This window comes from Perissodus microlepis, chromosome 15 (genome assembly GCF_051167445.1).
Source record: "Perissodus microlepis isolate ML-2025 ecotype Zambia chromosome 15, ASM5116744v1, whole genome shotgun sequence".
Taxonomy (NCBI): Eukaryota; Metazoa; Chordata; class Actinopteri; order Cichliformes; family Cichlidae; genus Perissodus; species Perissodus microlepis.
Window position 1 is genome coordinate 9,314,437 of NC_140475.1, and position 15,704 is coordinate 9,330,140.

Consider the following 15,704-nt stretch of genomic DNA (forward strand, 5'->3'; position numbering starts at 1 on the left):
TACATAGTTGGATCAAAATTTTGCAGTGTTACAAACCTTACTATTCCCTGTAGCCATGCACTTGGCAATGGGAAGAAAAAAACTCCCTTTTAACAGGAAGAAACCTCAGACAGAACTAGGGGGACGGGGAGGGGCAGCCATCTGCCTCAGTCAGCTGTGGGGAGTGGCGAGAGAAGAGATGAGCGCAGAGCAATAACACACTATAAACACTGAGCAGGTTAGTTGGGCTCGTAACTACAGATCATAAATGTGTAGCTTGTGCAGAGAGGTGCAAAGAGAGAGTACAAAGCACAAGCTAGAGGAGAGAGAATTCAAATTTAATGGCATGCAGCAGTGGCAGATAAATGCACGGAGTTTTCAGGGTCACTGAGATAGTTTAATTATCAAAAAGAAAATTGTCAAGCTTAGTCATAAAAGTAGAGAATGTGTCTCTTTCCAGTCCCTGTTGGTATACTTGCTGTGGCATTTTTGTAACAAGGAGTTCAGCCTGGAATTGAAAAATGTTTGGACTAGTTCTTCTAGTATCTGAGACAGGGTGTTCCTAATTTTGGCAATAATGCACAGAGTGAAGAGGTAAAAGACATACTTTGGTGAAAAATGGCCTCGTTAGCAAAACTTAGCTTAAAAGAGTTAGCAGTAACTTCTGAGTTTTAGGCATTTATGGGTATTTGAGTAGCCCTCTATTTACATGTATTCAGTCTTAAATACTTTTTTTTTTACAGTTTTTTTTCCAACGACCCTCTATACTATAGATTAGATTAGATTCTATAGATTAGTGTCATAATTTTCCTTTTTGATAAAGCATTTGTTAGAGGTGTATCAGGTGACCCTATATCCTCCCATAGTTATGCTGTAGGCTGCTGTTTCTTCTTCACTCACATTTTTTCACTTACTATGTGTTTATACACCACTCTGCATCTAATTATTACTTATGCTTTGGAAAAGAGCCAGAGATTAATAATATCTTTTGTCGTGTCTCCCTCCCCTCACCCCCAAACAGTCATGACAGACGGCTGCCTGTCCCTGACCCTGGTTCTGTCGGAGGTTTCTTCTTGTTAAAAGGGTTTTTTTTCTTTCCCACTGTCGCCAAGAGCTTGCTCATAGCACTTTGTCTGATTGTTGGGTTTTTGATGAATTATTGTAGGGTCTTCCTACATAAAGCGCCTTGAGATGATGTTTTTTTTCCACTATATAAATAAAATTGAATTGAAGTAAAGTGAACTGTAACCTCCAAAAATTAGGCTTCATTGAGCCCTATAAGTAGTAATTTGCACTCTTGCACTGAAATTTTTTTATTCAAAGTGTCTTTTAGGCATTTTCCAATAGTCTAGATTTCTTTAAAATCATTTAAAGAAATCACTTTAAGTTTAAAATAATTTTACCTAAACCTAATTTCGGGTGCTTCTTTGTTCACAAGGGTCACCACAGCTGATAGCTCCCCATGTTTAATTGAGCTTTTTTTTCCTGATGCAACCCTAAAGGGGATTTCTGTCTCAACTGGAATGGAACCAGCAACCTTTTGTTTGTGAAGCAAATGTCTAAGTCACTACACTATGAAGACGCATAACGATAAAGCCTATAGGATGTAAAATTAAGGATTTTGATTTATTCAGCTAACAAGTAAACCATAAATACTCTAAAACCCTGTAGTTTAGCAGAACAGCGTCGCTGTTCATGTACTTCATCTCCATGCAGAGAGACTGCAAACACAGAGATGCTGAGATCGCCTGGTTTGCTCAGTATTGTGTCATGTTTGGTCAAACGGCATCAAAGGGTGAATGTTCTGCTGGGAAAACCTTTAGTCCTGGCCTCCATGCAGATGTTACTTTGACATGTCACAAGTTCCAAAATTGCACAGGAGCAGCTGGAGGAATTTTACAAAGAGCTCAAAACTTTATCTGGACTACAAAGTCCAGTTGAGCATCTGTCCCACATGCAAAAACAGCCCAGGTTCACGAAGGCCACACCCAGCAGCTCTCAAGACTCAAAGCATTTGTTGCCAATGTCCTGATGCCTGACGCTACAGGATACCCATGATAAGCAAGCTTTTGGCATCACAAAGGGAGGGCATTCTGCACAATTGGTGGTTTTATGTTGAGGCAGTATATTAAAGGTATGCTACATTAAATGGAGCTAATAAGCATGATTTTTAGCCTGAAGTGTTCTTGCTTTACATTTATTTAAATGGGTTGTTTCTGTATGTAACTATGCTACTTTTTTCTAACTGTCAGACTTATTTTGTCCTGCCTCACTATTCTAAATAAGCTTCACCAAATTTAGGCCATTCATTTCTCTTGCAGAAGTGTCTTTGGGGAATCTGGAGTAAACTCATGAATTCCTGACACAGCATTGATATCTACATTCAGTGATCCTGTGGTCCTCTCTTCCCCCCACTAAACATGTACCGGATGTCCTCCATCAAATGTCTGTTTGTCAGATCTGAGGCTTGGATCGATACCCTTTCGCATTTGGTGGACTGATTACAATCTACTAATCAATGACACCCCCAGCACTCTTTTCTCTCTGCTTCATTCTCTCGCTTCCCGCCGTTCCTCTATTTGCTTGATAAGAAACATCGGGAGGACCCCTTTTAAGTCAACCTGTCCGATTCCGATCCATACAAGTTTCAAGATTTAAGTAAGCAGCGTGGTGAGTTCAAGGCCCTGGTCAATATCCCCCAATCACCTTCCTATTCACCATAGAGTAGTGAAAGGTATTGTGGCCATTGAGGTCCTTTCAGGTGTTTGATGTGGTGTGTGTGAATGTTAGAGGTGAAAGTTGATGGGTCGACCTCGAGATTTGGATGAATTGCCACACCAAGTTCAAAAGGTTGAACAACACAGGAAGAAGCCTGCATGTGTGCTTTTTTTTTTTTTTTGGATCTTAACATTGCTGCATTTAAAGCATTCCCCTTCATAATTCCATCCCAATCCCAGTGATTATGTTATTCAGTATATATATGGACCTGATTTCTCCTGTTGCAAAACTCTAAACAAATTCTCACACACTGAAAATCAGCACATTAATACACTTGTGATACATGATGGTAAATGTTGTTGGGAGAACTACACCACAGCTACAGAACAGATCCAGTTTCTTAATCATGATGGCTCAAAATTCCTGTGAATGAACTAACCAATAAATACCAGTTCAGAGTCCACAGCCAGAAAGGGTGAGTTGAAAGTTGATGCCAACAAAGAAGGAACAGGATTAGAGTGAGACACCATGTTCATATACAGGGAATGATTGTGCATGCACAGGAAAAAAGACATTTTACTATGATACGCAAATCTGTGTATGTCTGTCCATATGTTTTTGCTACCAAACTTGGTACGCAGGCTCATCTGATACACCTGAAGGTTGTTATCTATATCAGATATTCTGTCATCATATTGCCCAGCAACCAGCTAATAACAGGTTAAAATGACTTGATATTAGCTTTTCTGAAGCTGCAGCAACTTATAAAAGGATTTTATAGTTTTAGTTTCACAACAATAACACATCCACAAAACTTAAGTTATGTATGATATGTTATGATACCATCAGGTTCCATGAGAACCACATTACAAATGACTAAAATGACCTTTTTAGCCTTGAATGTACAACAATCCACAATACCTCATGAAATCATCCTATTGCTTTCAATTCACAACATTAACATCTCATTTATATCCACAAAAGTGGAATTACACTTGATATATTATCATCATGTTGCATAGCAACCACCTGGCAGTGGGCTGAAATGACCCAATTTGTGCATTTATGGGGCTACAATTTATAAAGCATTGATCATTTTAATTTAATGGCCAACAGCAAAAACGGGTCAGAAAGTACCGTGACATGGGCATGTACTATTAGAGTTTCTTGTTGTAGTAAATGTTTTATGTATATAAGTATTATAAACCTGTAGGCTATATCTTTTATAGATAAAAGGTACTTTCACTTGCTTCCTTTAAAAGAAAAAAAATCATCAGATGGTCTTTCTGATGCAGAAAGTTGTTTTTTTTGGGGGGTTTTTTTTGAGTAAGAAGTGTTTTGATTACTGTTTGAAAGGTTTTTCTTTACCCTTTTATGAAAAGGGTGGGGGAATCCCACAAAAGTCTCTTAGAAAATGCGAAAACTATAAAATGGTGAAGTCTAATTATAAATCCACACGATCTTCTTTTTTTCTCCTTCCTATTTTCTCAGTTGGAATTTCAGTACATTAATTTAGTCTGTTTTAAATGACAGAATTAACTTTGAAGTTGTTGTAAAGAAGAAGTGAATGTCTATTCACCCGTCCTTACTCGGACAATGATACGATATAATCAGTGTTAAGTCTGGATTTGTCCTCACTAAGCAGGGTCTCATGTGCTTATGCAGTGGGTTGCAGAAGGACTGAGTTGATGGCTGAGGCAGCCCTGGCTCATGTTTCAAAGGCCTCTGCTCCTGACTGATTTATAGTGCTCCCTGAAAGCCACTGCATACAGCGGTCGGTCTCTGTTTCAAGTCGGACTTCTTTGAGGATTGCGCAGCAATTGTACATAGCCCATAAAGCACACAGAGGACTGAAAGAGGCAACAATTGAGCAGGGGGGTTAATAGGCTGCCCTCTTACTATGTCACATGGTTGTTCTGTGTGAGGGCTCAGCAGTACCTAGAAAATGTTCAAATGTGACATATATTTTCTTTATACTCCTGCAGGCTTTTCCACACTCTCGCTGGCAGACCAGATGAGTCTATTGCAGAGTGCCTGGATGGAGATCCTGGTGCTGAGCATTGTGTTTCGCTCACTGCCCTGCGAGGATGAGATAATGTATGCGGAGGACTACGTGGTAGATGAGGAGCAGGCGAGGATCTCAGGCCTGCTGGACCTTCATGTTGCCATCTTGCCATTGGTCCGACGCTACAAGAAGCTGCGCATGGAGAAGGAGGAGTTTGTTACGCTCAAAGCCATTGCACTCTCTAACTCAGGTAATCTTCCATTCACCTGTTAGACTTAAATTCACAATCCTAATCTATGAGTTTGTGAACAGCACAAATATTGTAGGCTCAAATTCATAGAAACGTTGGATGAGTAGTGGGTTTGGATCTTCATAAACATCATAGTGCATCAATAAGGAGGCAGAGCAGGATTGTGTTGCTGAATGCAAGTCAAAATGATGGGATTACATCCTAAACCAAGTTCTGTTTATTTTATTTGGCTTCCAGAGAGTTTAAGTTTTCCAAAAATCATCTATTTAAAACTCCCAGAGATAGTAGTGGCTCAGTGGCATACTTGCGTTGACTACTACCCCCACCCTGTCACGGCAGATGGCTGCCCCTCCCTGAGCCTGGCTCTGCCAGAGGTTTCTTCCTGTTAAAAGTGAGTTTTTCTTTCCCACTGTCGCCAACTGCTTTACAGGGATCATCTGATTGTTGGGGTTTTCTCTGGAGGCTCTTTTCCTTCCAACATAAAACACCTTGAGGCGACTGTGATTTAACGCTAAAGAAATAAAATTAAAGTAAATTAAAGTACTGTAATCAAGTAATCGAAAACTGATTAGTCACTTTTGCCAAATAGCCTTTATTTTCTCCGCAGTAATGACATAGACAGGAAGGTACATCTTTATATAAAATCTCAAGTAAAGCCTGGCAGTTGGCATTTAATTAAACAGACAAAGAAATAAAACACGGGGATAAAAAATGTTGAGTGGTTATCGGTATCTTGTGGCACCATCACCCCCACAATGAAAGATCCCCGATAAGAGAGGACATAAAGGTCAAGATCAAGATTTTTTTTTTTTTAATTTAACTTTGTGTCTGTGTCTGTGTGTGTAGCTATATTTTAATTTGTGTGCAGATACATGTGCACGTGTGTGTGTGTGACTGTCACATTGCGCTCTCATTCTCTCCATCTCCATAACAGTAGCTGCCAGCGCGCCACAGCCGAGGGAGATATATTTAGCATTTCATTAGAAAAACAGGGGCTGTCAATAAAATGTGTTAAGTGGAGTGGAATGAGCGTCGGGGAGCGACGGGCCTCGTTTGTTCCAGTGTGAAGATGCTGCGCCCGTATTGACAGTTTGCTTTTCATGAGGCTGGGCCTGTCCCCCGCTAATCAATGCCTGTTAGGAGTCTTTTCTCCTGCCTGACTGAAAAAAATGAAAAATGCTGAGCCCAGAGCTTTAGTCTCCTGATGACAAACACTCCATGGGAAAGTTGGGGATAAATAGGAGGGGAGGTGATGGAAAGACAGGGAGGTAAAGGTATAAGGAAGACGTGTGAGAGAGAGAGGAAGGCTAGGGTTCAGAGGGGTTGCTCCGGGAGGGCGAGGGGGCAACTTCGGCTCGTTTGAACACAGTCTCGGCGAGCTTCGGCTCCAGTGGTCCTCTGGGTGTGACAGCTGTGGAAATTCATGGCCATTGATTTTGTAATTAGCAAAGTATCGACGGGATTGACGCCAGGCTGCTGACGGATTACATGGAAATTGTTTCTTCAAAGTTAGTTTTGCATTCCTCCCCCAGCCCCAGCCCCCTTAAACACACACAAACACACACACACACACACTCATGCTTTACGCGTGCACCCATTTAAAAACATATTGCTTATTTTCCACTCTCTTTCTCACATCTGAGCGCGCGCACACACATGATCGTGCAGCCTAATGAGGATCAGATCAGCATTAACATGAAGGTTTCAAATGAAGAGTGCTGGAACACATGTGCGGTCCACATAGCCTAGTTAATTTCCCAAGATAGAAATGCAATTTACACAGAAGGCGACTGGTAAAAGAGACTTAATCAGTCAGTTAGGAACATAATTAGCCTTGTACTTTCCCTTTTTTCTGCCTCATTTACATGTTCATACACGGTCTTACTTCACGCCACAACTTTCATGACACATAGCAGAGCTGATCTCATTCACTTACACTTCAATCAGCAGCCGTGTTTGCCTTCTCTTTAGCGCTACTCCGTATTACTACCAGGGTAGGACGAGTTTATCTCAGTCTGCGAGATTTGATTATAATACTGTATTGAATTCGCATTTGCGTCGTGCACGGCTTTATCTGTGAGTTAATGAATTGTGGATATGATGCATACACAGATTAGGCCTGACACAGTATGTCAGTGCAGTGAAATTGGCAAACCAGTGCTTGTCCATTAAAATGCTCGCTGTCAGCTCGTCCTTCGGAGGACAAGCCTGTTTTTTTTTTTTCTCTCTTTTTTTTCCCTCCAACATGTAGACTTATACGTAGAGAGCAGTTTTTAATAAGTCTCAACTGGTTTTATTTTAGAGCCTATACATAAGGGGGCCAACTGCTCTTTCTTATGGAAATGAAGCCCATCTGCCACCATCATTCAGCTGAATGATATCCTAGTAATGCAGCCATCTGAATTCGTTAGCAGGGGGGATGTATGTGGTCCATGACACCAAAAGAAATGAATCTTTTTTTCCTCTCCTGCTGTATATTTATATATACCTACTGTACTTCCTTCTCTTCCTATGTCTCCCGAGACTCCCAGCCATGCATAGTCATTTATTTAAGGAGCATCATTAAGCACTAAGAAGCAAAATTGCACGTTTGCATATACAAGCTACTGAGTTTAAAACCAGATGATGCAGCTGCAAAACATGCAGTTGTTGTCAATGTAGATATGAAACATATGATTTGTCTTAAGCATTTTTGTCATTCCGACTTTCTTCTTCTCGCTCCAGACTCCATGCACATAGAGAATATCGAGGCTGTCCAAAGGCTCCAGGATTCTCTACATGAGGCCCTGCAGGATTTTGAGGGTTCCCAGCACCCAGAGGACCCCCGGCGGGCAGGCAAGCTGCTCATGACCCTGCCTCTGCTCCGTCAGACTGCCACCAAGGCCGTTCAGCACTTCTACAGCATCAAAATGCAGGGCAAAGTCCCCATGCACAAACTATTCCTCGAGATGCTGGAAGCCAAGGCTTGACACTCGGGCCGGGTGTTTGACGTGCAGCTGCATCACCCAATCCGAGGCGAGGGACAGCCCATTAAAAAATAAATCAATAAATAAAGGTGGTGCCAACTGACAATGGAAGGATGAAGCTTGGAGTCATTTTAACACTTTTAAACAAAACTAAACTTAAAGGTAAAAGGGACTTGAAATAGTTTTAAAAGGTGGGCAATTATCAGACTGATTGACAGGGGATCACGATTATGTATATAAAGATGTTGTGTACAGAAATCAGGCAGCCGAGGTCTTGTTATAACCAGAGACCCGTTGCTCTATATCACCTGAAGGTTCTGTGAATTTGTTTCTTATCTTATTTTCATCTCAAAATGGAAATGTGATAATATAAATGTCCTCAAGAACTGTACAGCCACGTAGCCACGTTACATGTTTTTATTTCCTTCTCTCACGTTTTCTCATCGCAAGCTGTTAAAGCAATAGTCTCTAACTGGTCTACATATAATATGTGTACTGTATATTGTGTGAAATTGCACTGGACATGTGGGGTTGGGGGAGGGAGAACTGTTAGACATATTCTTGTATTGACCATCGAAGACAGTGGTACTCGTTACAGTAAGATTCTCCATTTCTTCATTATATATTTACCTCGTAGAAGCTTCATCAGCTCAGTGGTTCGGTCAACTTGGTGCTTGCAGAAGGACGGTGGTTGGCTGGTGATCAGAGTTCACTGAGAGTTTGCACTGAGCAGCTATGAATAATGTGGCAATAATGAGTATTGTATCAGCTCACTCTGTCGGTCCTTTTTGCTTTTAGAGGCTAAACTTGTCCCTCGCTTCTCTTTGTCCTCATGCACATCTATTGGCAACTAAACGTACTGTGAAACCTGCACGTGATAACGATAAGCTATATTTAAGAATGAAGTTAAACAAATGAATGCAATGTAATACGCCCTTTAATGCAAACTGACACCCCTAATATGAAGATCTCAGCAACTATACAATATCATTCAGTTTGTTTCAAAAGCTTTTTGTTGACGATGGTGCGCTAGATTGTGATATTTTGTACAGGCTTTGCCTTTTCTTGTGAAACTCTGCCCACCTTTGTTTTAGTTTGTTCTCAACACAACAAGTGTCACTATATTGATAGCCCATAGCTGAATATGTCTGTAAAGTATGAACAGTTTTTAACATCCTTGGGGGGGGGGCATTCTGCAGGTTTATGTCATGGTAGTTTTATTATTTGCTATTTAATTTAACATCATCTGTGTCGATATAAAGGCTACAGTCAATTAATATTATTAATTTGTGCATTCAAATGCTTGTCATAATGTCCCAGTTGGTTTGTTGGGAAGTCTTTTTTTCCAACTGAAGTGTCATCATGTGCTTTGATGTAGGAATGTAGGAGCTTTAAACTAAAAAATTATGCTTTACATGACTTTTTATCAGGATAACTGATTAAAAAAAAGACTCTTTGTAGACAGCAATTTGTGGTTGTAGCATAAGTTCATATTGCAAATGAGATGAAGGAAGGAAAAAGTTCATATGCAACATGCTAAATTATACCCAATTTTTTTTTTTGTCAGGAAACATTATGATCCTTACTTTCCTCACTTTTCTTTTGCCTTAATTTCTCTTTTCATCCGAATCACAATAATGACACTTGTTTGTCTGAGAACAACCTGAAAGGCTTTCCGAGTTCATTCTTAGTGGCAACAATAGTGGAAAATTATATATCTCACTGACCACCAGATGCAGCTTTCGGATGTTTTGTAGTTTTATTGGTCTTTAGCTCATTTTTAATAAAGGTGCTAATATTCAGACAGGCACTGTGTACAAACATACTCCCATTAAGGAGTACAGACTAAGTTAATAAATCTGTATATTCCAAAAGTAATGGTAGTCTTTTGGAGCATAATATCTATCAGTGATAAACCAGTTGCCAAATTACTCAATTAGGATAAAAGTGATAGAGTTATGAACATATTATTTCCTGTCCTGATGACCTGAGCAGGTTAGATGGAACATGTTACCATATGATCAAAACAGTATACTAATAATAAATGAAACAGCTGCTCTTAGGGTTTTAGTAAGACACATATTGTCCCTCGTGAACACTTAAAGTAGTCTTTAAAGTGTCAAGTGCCATTAGCTTCTGCCCAAACAATTATAAAGCATAAAGCCAAGCTGCCAGTAACTATTGACGATTCCCACAGGAACACTCCTGATTCACTGTAATGTAATGCATAGATAATTATAACCATATACATTAGAGAATACAATTCCCACGATGCACTTCCTCACTTGTTAACCAGCTTTTCTGTCCCCGGCTGAAATGAGGGATTCATCACCTCTGTACAGTAGCAAGCCAAAGCATTATTGTCTTTTTAATACACGTTATGAAAGCTGCAGTATTAGGCAGACATGACTGCTGTTTCCACATAAATACAGATGTTAATGGTGAGCATACCTTTTCTGCTCTGTATCCTCTAAACCTAACAACAAAACATGCTGGAAATCTTTTATCTTCTTTTGTTCGCTCAATAGAGGCATTGATCGATCATTAGTTCTGTGAAATCTCACTCTGAGATAAAACAAGTCGAAAAAGTGAAAGGATTTTTTTTTTCTTTTTCTATTTTTTTGTACTAATTTGAGGAGAGTGTTTCTGAAAATGGCTGCAATTCAGCTCGACCAAAACAGGAAAACTGACCCTCCCTCCTGATCAGAGTTCATTTACACACCTCCTCCATGCTCTTTGAAGACTTGATAGCAGATTAATTGTTTCCCAACTTCCACCCCCCTTCTCCCAAATTAATATAAGAAAATAAAAGAAAATGCTTAATTTATTTCCAGACTTCTAAAACGGTTCGACTACATCCAATTAACTCTAATTGTCTCCTAAGCTGAAATTCTCAGTAGAAATGGAGCAATTAAATTTCTGCTTTGGCTCTACCTTGGGGACGAGAGACGTTTTACTTTGGTTGATGGTGGCAAGGGTTTGTCTAAACCTTTACAAAGACGATTTCATGAGTCTCTGTAGTAGTTTCATAACAGAGCGATCACTGGGCTATGCAAGGCAAATATGGCCACCCTATGTTCCTTGTGTTGTGGAGCATCAGACTGACATTTATTTGTTCTTTGTTTACATTGTGGACATGCTGTACAAATGTATTATGTGCATATTTCACTATACTACGACTGCTGTTCGTTACTATAACTATGATCCTTTGATTTGCCAATTTAGGGAGTTTTTCATGTTGGATTAGCAACAAAATTTAGAGCCCACTGAAAACCTGTATAATACAAGTCACTGTATTGAGTCAATGGGTAATTATTTAAGTAAGTCTTTGGTGAGATATTGTCTTATTTTCTGTTTTATTTTTCTTCTGTGTCTTTGTGTATCTCAATGCTGAAACACACACACACACACACACACACACACACACTGCGTTACCATCGATTTTGGTTATCGGCACAGCAGGACATATAGCGAGTAAAGTCGTCTAGACCCTATACCTCAATTCATATTTTTTGAAAATTACACTGGGTTTGGAAGCGGGCCATGGGTTCCTCTTGGGAATCTGTGGCACAGAAATAAAGTGACATCACTGGCTGGGTATTAAAAAAATGTAGATGAACTTACGGCGGTTGGGGAACACATTCCTCGGAGGAGAAAGCTGCTTATTCGCTGTTCCATTTGCGGACTTTACCTTAACTCCGCGCACGCTGAGATGACGAGATTTACATAAAACATGGAGGAACCTCCCTGGCCGTTCTGGTCCACGGTGTATAAAGGACCCTGCTAGGTGTATGTACCACAGACATGTGATTACCCAAGAGGATTAACCCTCCCCTTCTCAAAAGCAATATGTTAGCATTTGTAATATATGAATCAAGATAAAAGGGAGCTTTGGTTAATTTTAATTATACACTTATGCTTGGGAAAGGACAGGCTAACTATGCACGCACAGTCCTGGGAAGACAAAGGGAAAATATTGGCAGTTAGAAGCAACTACAGCTGGATTTCACTGGACAGTATTGTGTGGCATTTTCTTGTGTTTCGTTTGTTGTGTTCATGCCTACTGTATCCATGTGTAAATATATGCTTTTTTTTTCTTTTTCTTTTTTTTTTTGGAGTGAGTCAAATCTAACAGTGCACTGAATGTACAGTGACAATAAAATCACATGGTTTATGTAACAGCTGCACAGGATTTTTATTGGATAGCTATGCTTAGTTTTGGTCTTCAGTGTTTTTTACTGATAATGTAAGCTTATCGTGGTTTATAACTTTCTTTGTTTCTTTTTTTGCAAATTGTCACCCGGCACTTTATAAAGTTTTCAGATGTCTTCTGTAACAAAGTTGCCTCTCTGGGTGCAACAGTAACATCCTTTGTTAAAGCGAGGATGCAACCACATCTACAAAATGAGCAACAATGAGTTTTGTTACACTATTACAGTATATCCATTTTTATTTGCACAACCTACTAACAATATAATTACAGCCTATGCTTAACCTGCACTAGATATAAGATGAAATTCGCATCAAACTTACACACAGATGCACACAAAATGAATAGTCCTTAGGCAAGTTGTAAAGCAATAAAACTGGTAGTTTATGTGCAGTGCCTGGAAGACCAGTTGAGTGTCTACACGTGTGTATGTGTCTATGCGCGCTTGGATATTTAGCAAGACGGTGCCTCGGGGTGTAACGGCATAGTCCTGCCCCCGACTGTCAGTTGGTTAACTGTCTACACGCCGTCCCTTTTGACCTTGCGTTGGCTACAACACCGGCTGAATGCACATCTGACGCACTCTCTTCCTTTGTGGTGCAATCCTGTGGAAGTCATTTCATTTACTGGGCTTTCAACTTCAGCCAATATGGGAGTCGGGGTGGGGGTGGGGTGGAGTGGAGTGGGGGTAAGTCTGTGTTTAATCAGCCTGCCACAAAGCATTCCTCTAAACAAAATCAGCTATGATGTCCAGCGAAAAGATGTCTCAACAGAAGACTGAATTAAACAGATAAATGGGCTTGTCACTTTTTCATTTTTTATTTATTATGCTGGCATAAGCTGCACTCGCCACTCCATATTATTGCTGCAAATCATAACTGTGTATTAACTTGAGGCTTGGTCTATACTGTATATCAGCAGACTTTTTTATGTGTAGAAGTTTTATGTGAAGGTGTTCCTCGCCGACGTTTGACTGATAAAAAAAAACTGCAAGCAAAGTAAAAGAAGCTACAGAAAATGTGTCTTATGAACTTGCAGATCTTCTTTTTTTCACCTATCATATAGAAGGGAATTAGGCCATGGCCCACTGTCCTTATAGTGACTTTCCATCCTGCAAACCCTGTTTTATTCACCTTAAGTCACCACAAGTTGTTAGGGCGGTCTGTACTTACCAAGGGGCACTGACAATATCGCACTGTAGTCTGTTTATCAACCAGTCTTGTTGCTTAGGTCTTTTATTAAATCTTTAATCACACTCTTAGTGCAACCGTGTACCACCGAAAAATGCTTCAGCTCCACAGCTGGGCAGTCGGACTCCTTCCTTTGCCTCATGAAGATTATTCATCGACTGAGGTGAGAGTCCACTGAGAATAGGCTGTAAAGTGTCAGTCACAGTTACTCAGAGCGGTGTTGTCTTAGACAATGTAACTGGGTGAAAGTGAGTGAAGGAGATAGGAAACCATCAATATGCTCCCTGTGTAAATTGAAGAAGGTCATGATTTATGGCTCCTGGCTACATTGTACATACATGCTGAATCTACTCTTTTTTTATCCACCCCCCGCTCACTCGCCTGGCTCAAGGACAGGTAAGGGTGCCTTTCTCTGCAGCTCATCCCCAACACCATGCAGTCTGTGGCACTTTGTGATGGACAGCCCTGAGGAAGGCCGGTGCTTTTCAAAATGGGTTGAGCGCCATCTATGGGTAGCCACAGTAACTGATTGACATGAAGGAAAGACGAGAGTGTAGACAGAAAGAATTAGATGCACATTATACAAGTGCACTGTACTACCTGTGTTACTCCACCTGCTCTTTGGATTTTTCATCGCCTCATCAGTCACATCTGTCTCGCAGTCTCCTTTTACTTAAGGACTCAGACAGAGAGGGGGACAGCTGTGGGTTTTCTAAGGCCTCGCAACAGCTGCAAGCCCCGCATGGCACTGCATCTGTTCAATTCTCACGGCCTCTATCTCTGCTAAAGCAAGTTACAATTCATAATGCGGTTCTCGCTGGTCTTACCCTATTAACCAGTGAGCAGATGGAAATTATATGGTAGGGTGTTAGGCCTGAAAATGGACCTGTAAGCGTCATGCTGTCTAAAGTACATGCAGCTTAAAATGGGACAATTTAAATAAGGCCTCATGAGAGAAATCAGGACTTGGCTGTGAATTCATTCCATGAGCCACAATGAATATCGTGATGTCTTCTCTGAATCTTCTCTGAAGTTTATTATTTATTTGGATGATTTATTATGTCCTGGTGCCTCTGACGTTGTTGCTTTGCCTTTGGAGAGAGCCAGATGTAACAAATGGAGCTCTCATTAGCATTTGACCTCCACATTATGCTTTGTTTACCTGCCGCTCCTCACCTCTATATCTCCTCAGACAAAATCAGGGCTTTCACAGAAGCCTCTAACTGTAACACAGTTTTGTTACTGGGCGGTAAAGGTAAGCACCACATTTGCATTGCAAGATTTCTCAAGCAGCTTGAGCGCGCAGAAACAAGGGGGGTGAAAAAAATTCTCCATTCCCTGGGGACGTAGCCACTCCCAGGTACCGTCATCTAGGATCTGGAGTTCTGACAGCCGTTTAAATCCCAAGAGATGGTGGAAAGAAATAAAGTTACTGTAAAGAGTCACCAGCACAGTCTGTTTTGTGAGGAGAAGAGAGGGCTGTTGTGCTCAGAGTGGAAGTTGTTCACTAATTGCTCATGGGTCGTACTTTTCTGATGTAAGATGGAATTTAGCAGTTTATGCTTGTGCACATGTTGATCTTGGCCATCCAATAAATATTACAACATCTGTGATTTAAAAAAAAGTTTGGTTCAGGTTCTCTAATTTTTAGGGGACAAGTGAAAGGAAAGAGCACCCACACATAACTCCAACACCGATTAAGCATATCCTCAATCAGTGTTTAATCACTGTTGATATATTTTAGATGCATGAAATGATGTGTCACACAAGATAACCTGGTTGGTATTAATAAGCACATTATATAGAAAATGCAAAGACATTTATAACAGAATCTGAGTGATTTAGGAGAGCTCCCCACACTCAACACAAGCTGGTACAACAACCATCTCCAAGCAAACTGCAGCCACTGCCCCTTATTAGTAATTATTTCATAAACTGTAAAATCTCATTTGTCATCCAAAGATTAGAATGTTTCAGCTGCAAAGGTGTTTTTGTTTCTTTGTTTTGTTTTTGTACTGAAAGAACAAAGTGCAGGGCAGATTAATATGAATATGCCATTCACACAAGCAATGTTAAGTACATTATGGCTACACTATCATGGCCTCCATAAATGTAACACATCGACATTACAAGCATCGACAACATCCTACTTTTCATATGAAAAGGTGACAGGCAAAAGAAAAGATCTTTTTCAAACTTTAACATTGTATTTCCTTTTCTACATCGTAGTCCCTTGCAGGTTCTTATCTATAGCAGATGCTATGATTTTACCATGTTGGCCAGCAACCGCCTAACAAACTGACTAAAATGACCTGTTTTTAGCATTATTTCCCTGCAGCACCTAATAATAGCATCCTAGCATTTTCTGTCACTGCTGTAACATCTA

At 40.3% G+C, this 15,704-nt stretch overlaps 1 protein-coding gene across 1 annotated transcript in view; it reads left to right on the forward strand.

The window, feature by feature from the left end:
• The window catches only part of LOC146371636 (steroid hormone receptor ERR2-like), an 85,548-nt gene extending 73,451 nt beyond the window's left edge, over positions 1-12,097 (forward strand). The window contains exons 6-7 of the mRNA XM_084954086.1: positions 4,683-4,952; positions 7,677-12,097. Coding sequence (XP_084810212.1) covers positions 4,683-4,952; positions 7,677-7,921 — 515 coding nt within the window. The 3' untranslated portion in view covers positions 7,922-12,097. The remainder of the gene's footprint in view (positions 1-4,682; positions 4,953-7,676) is intronic.
• Positions 12,098-15,704: the final 3,607 nt, after the last annotated feature.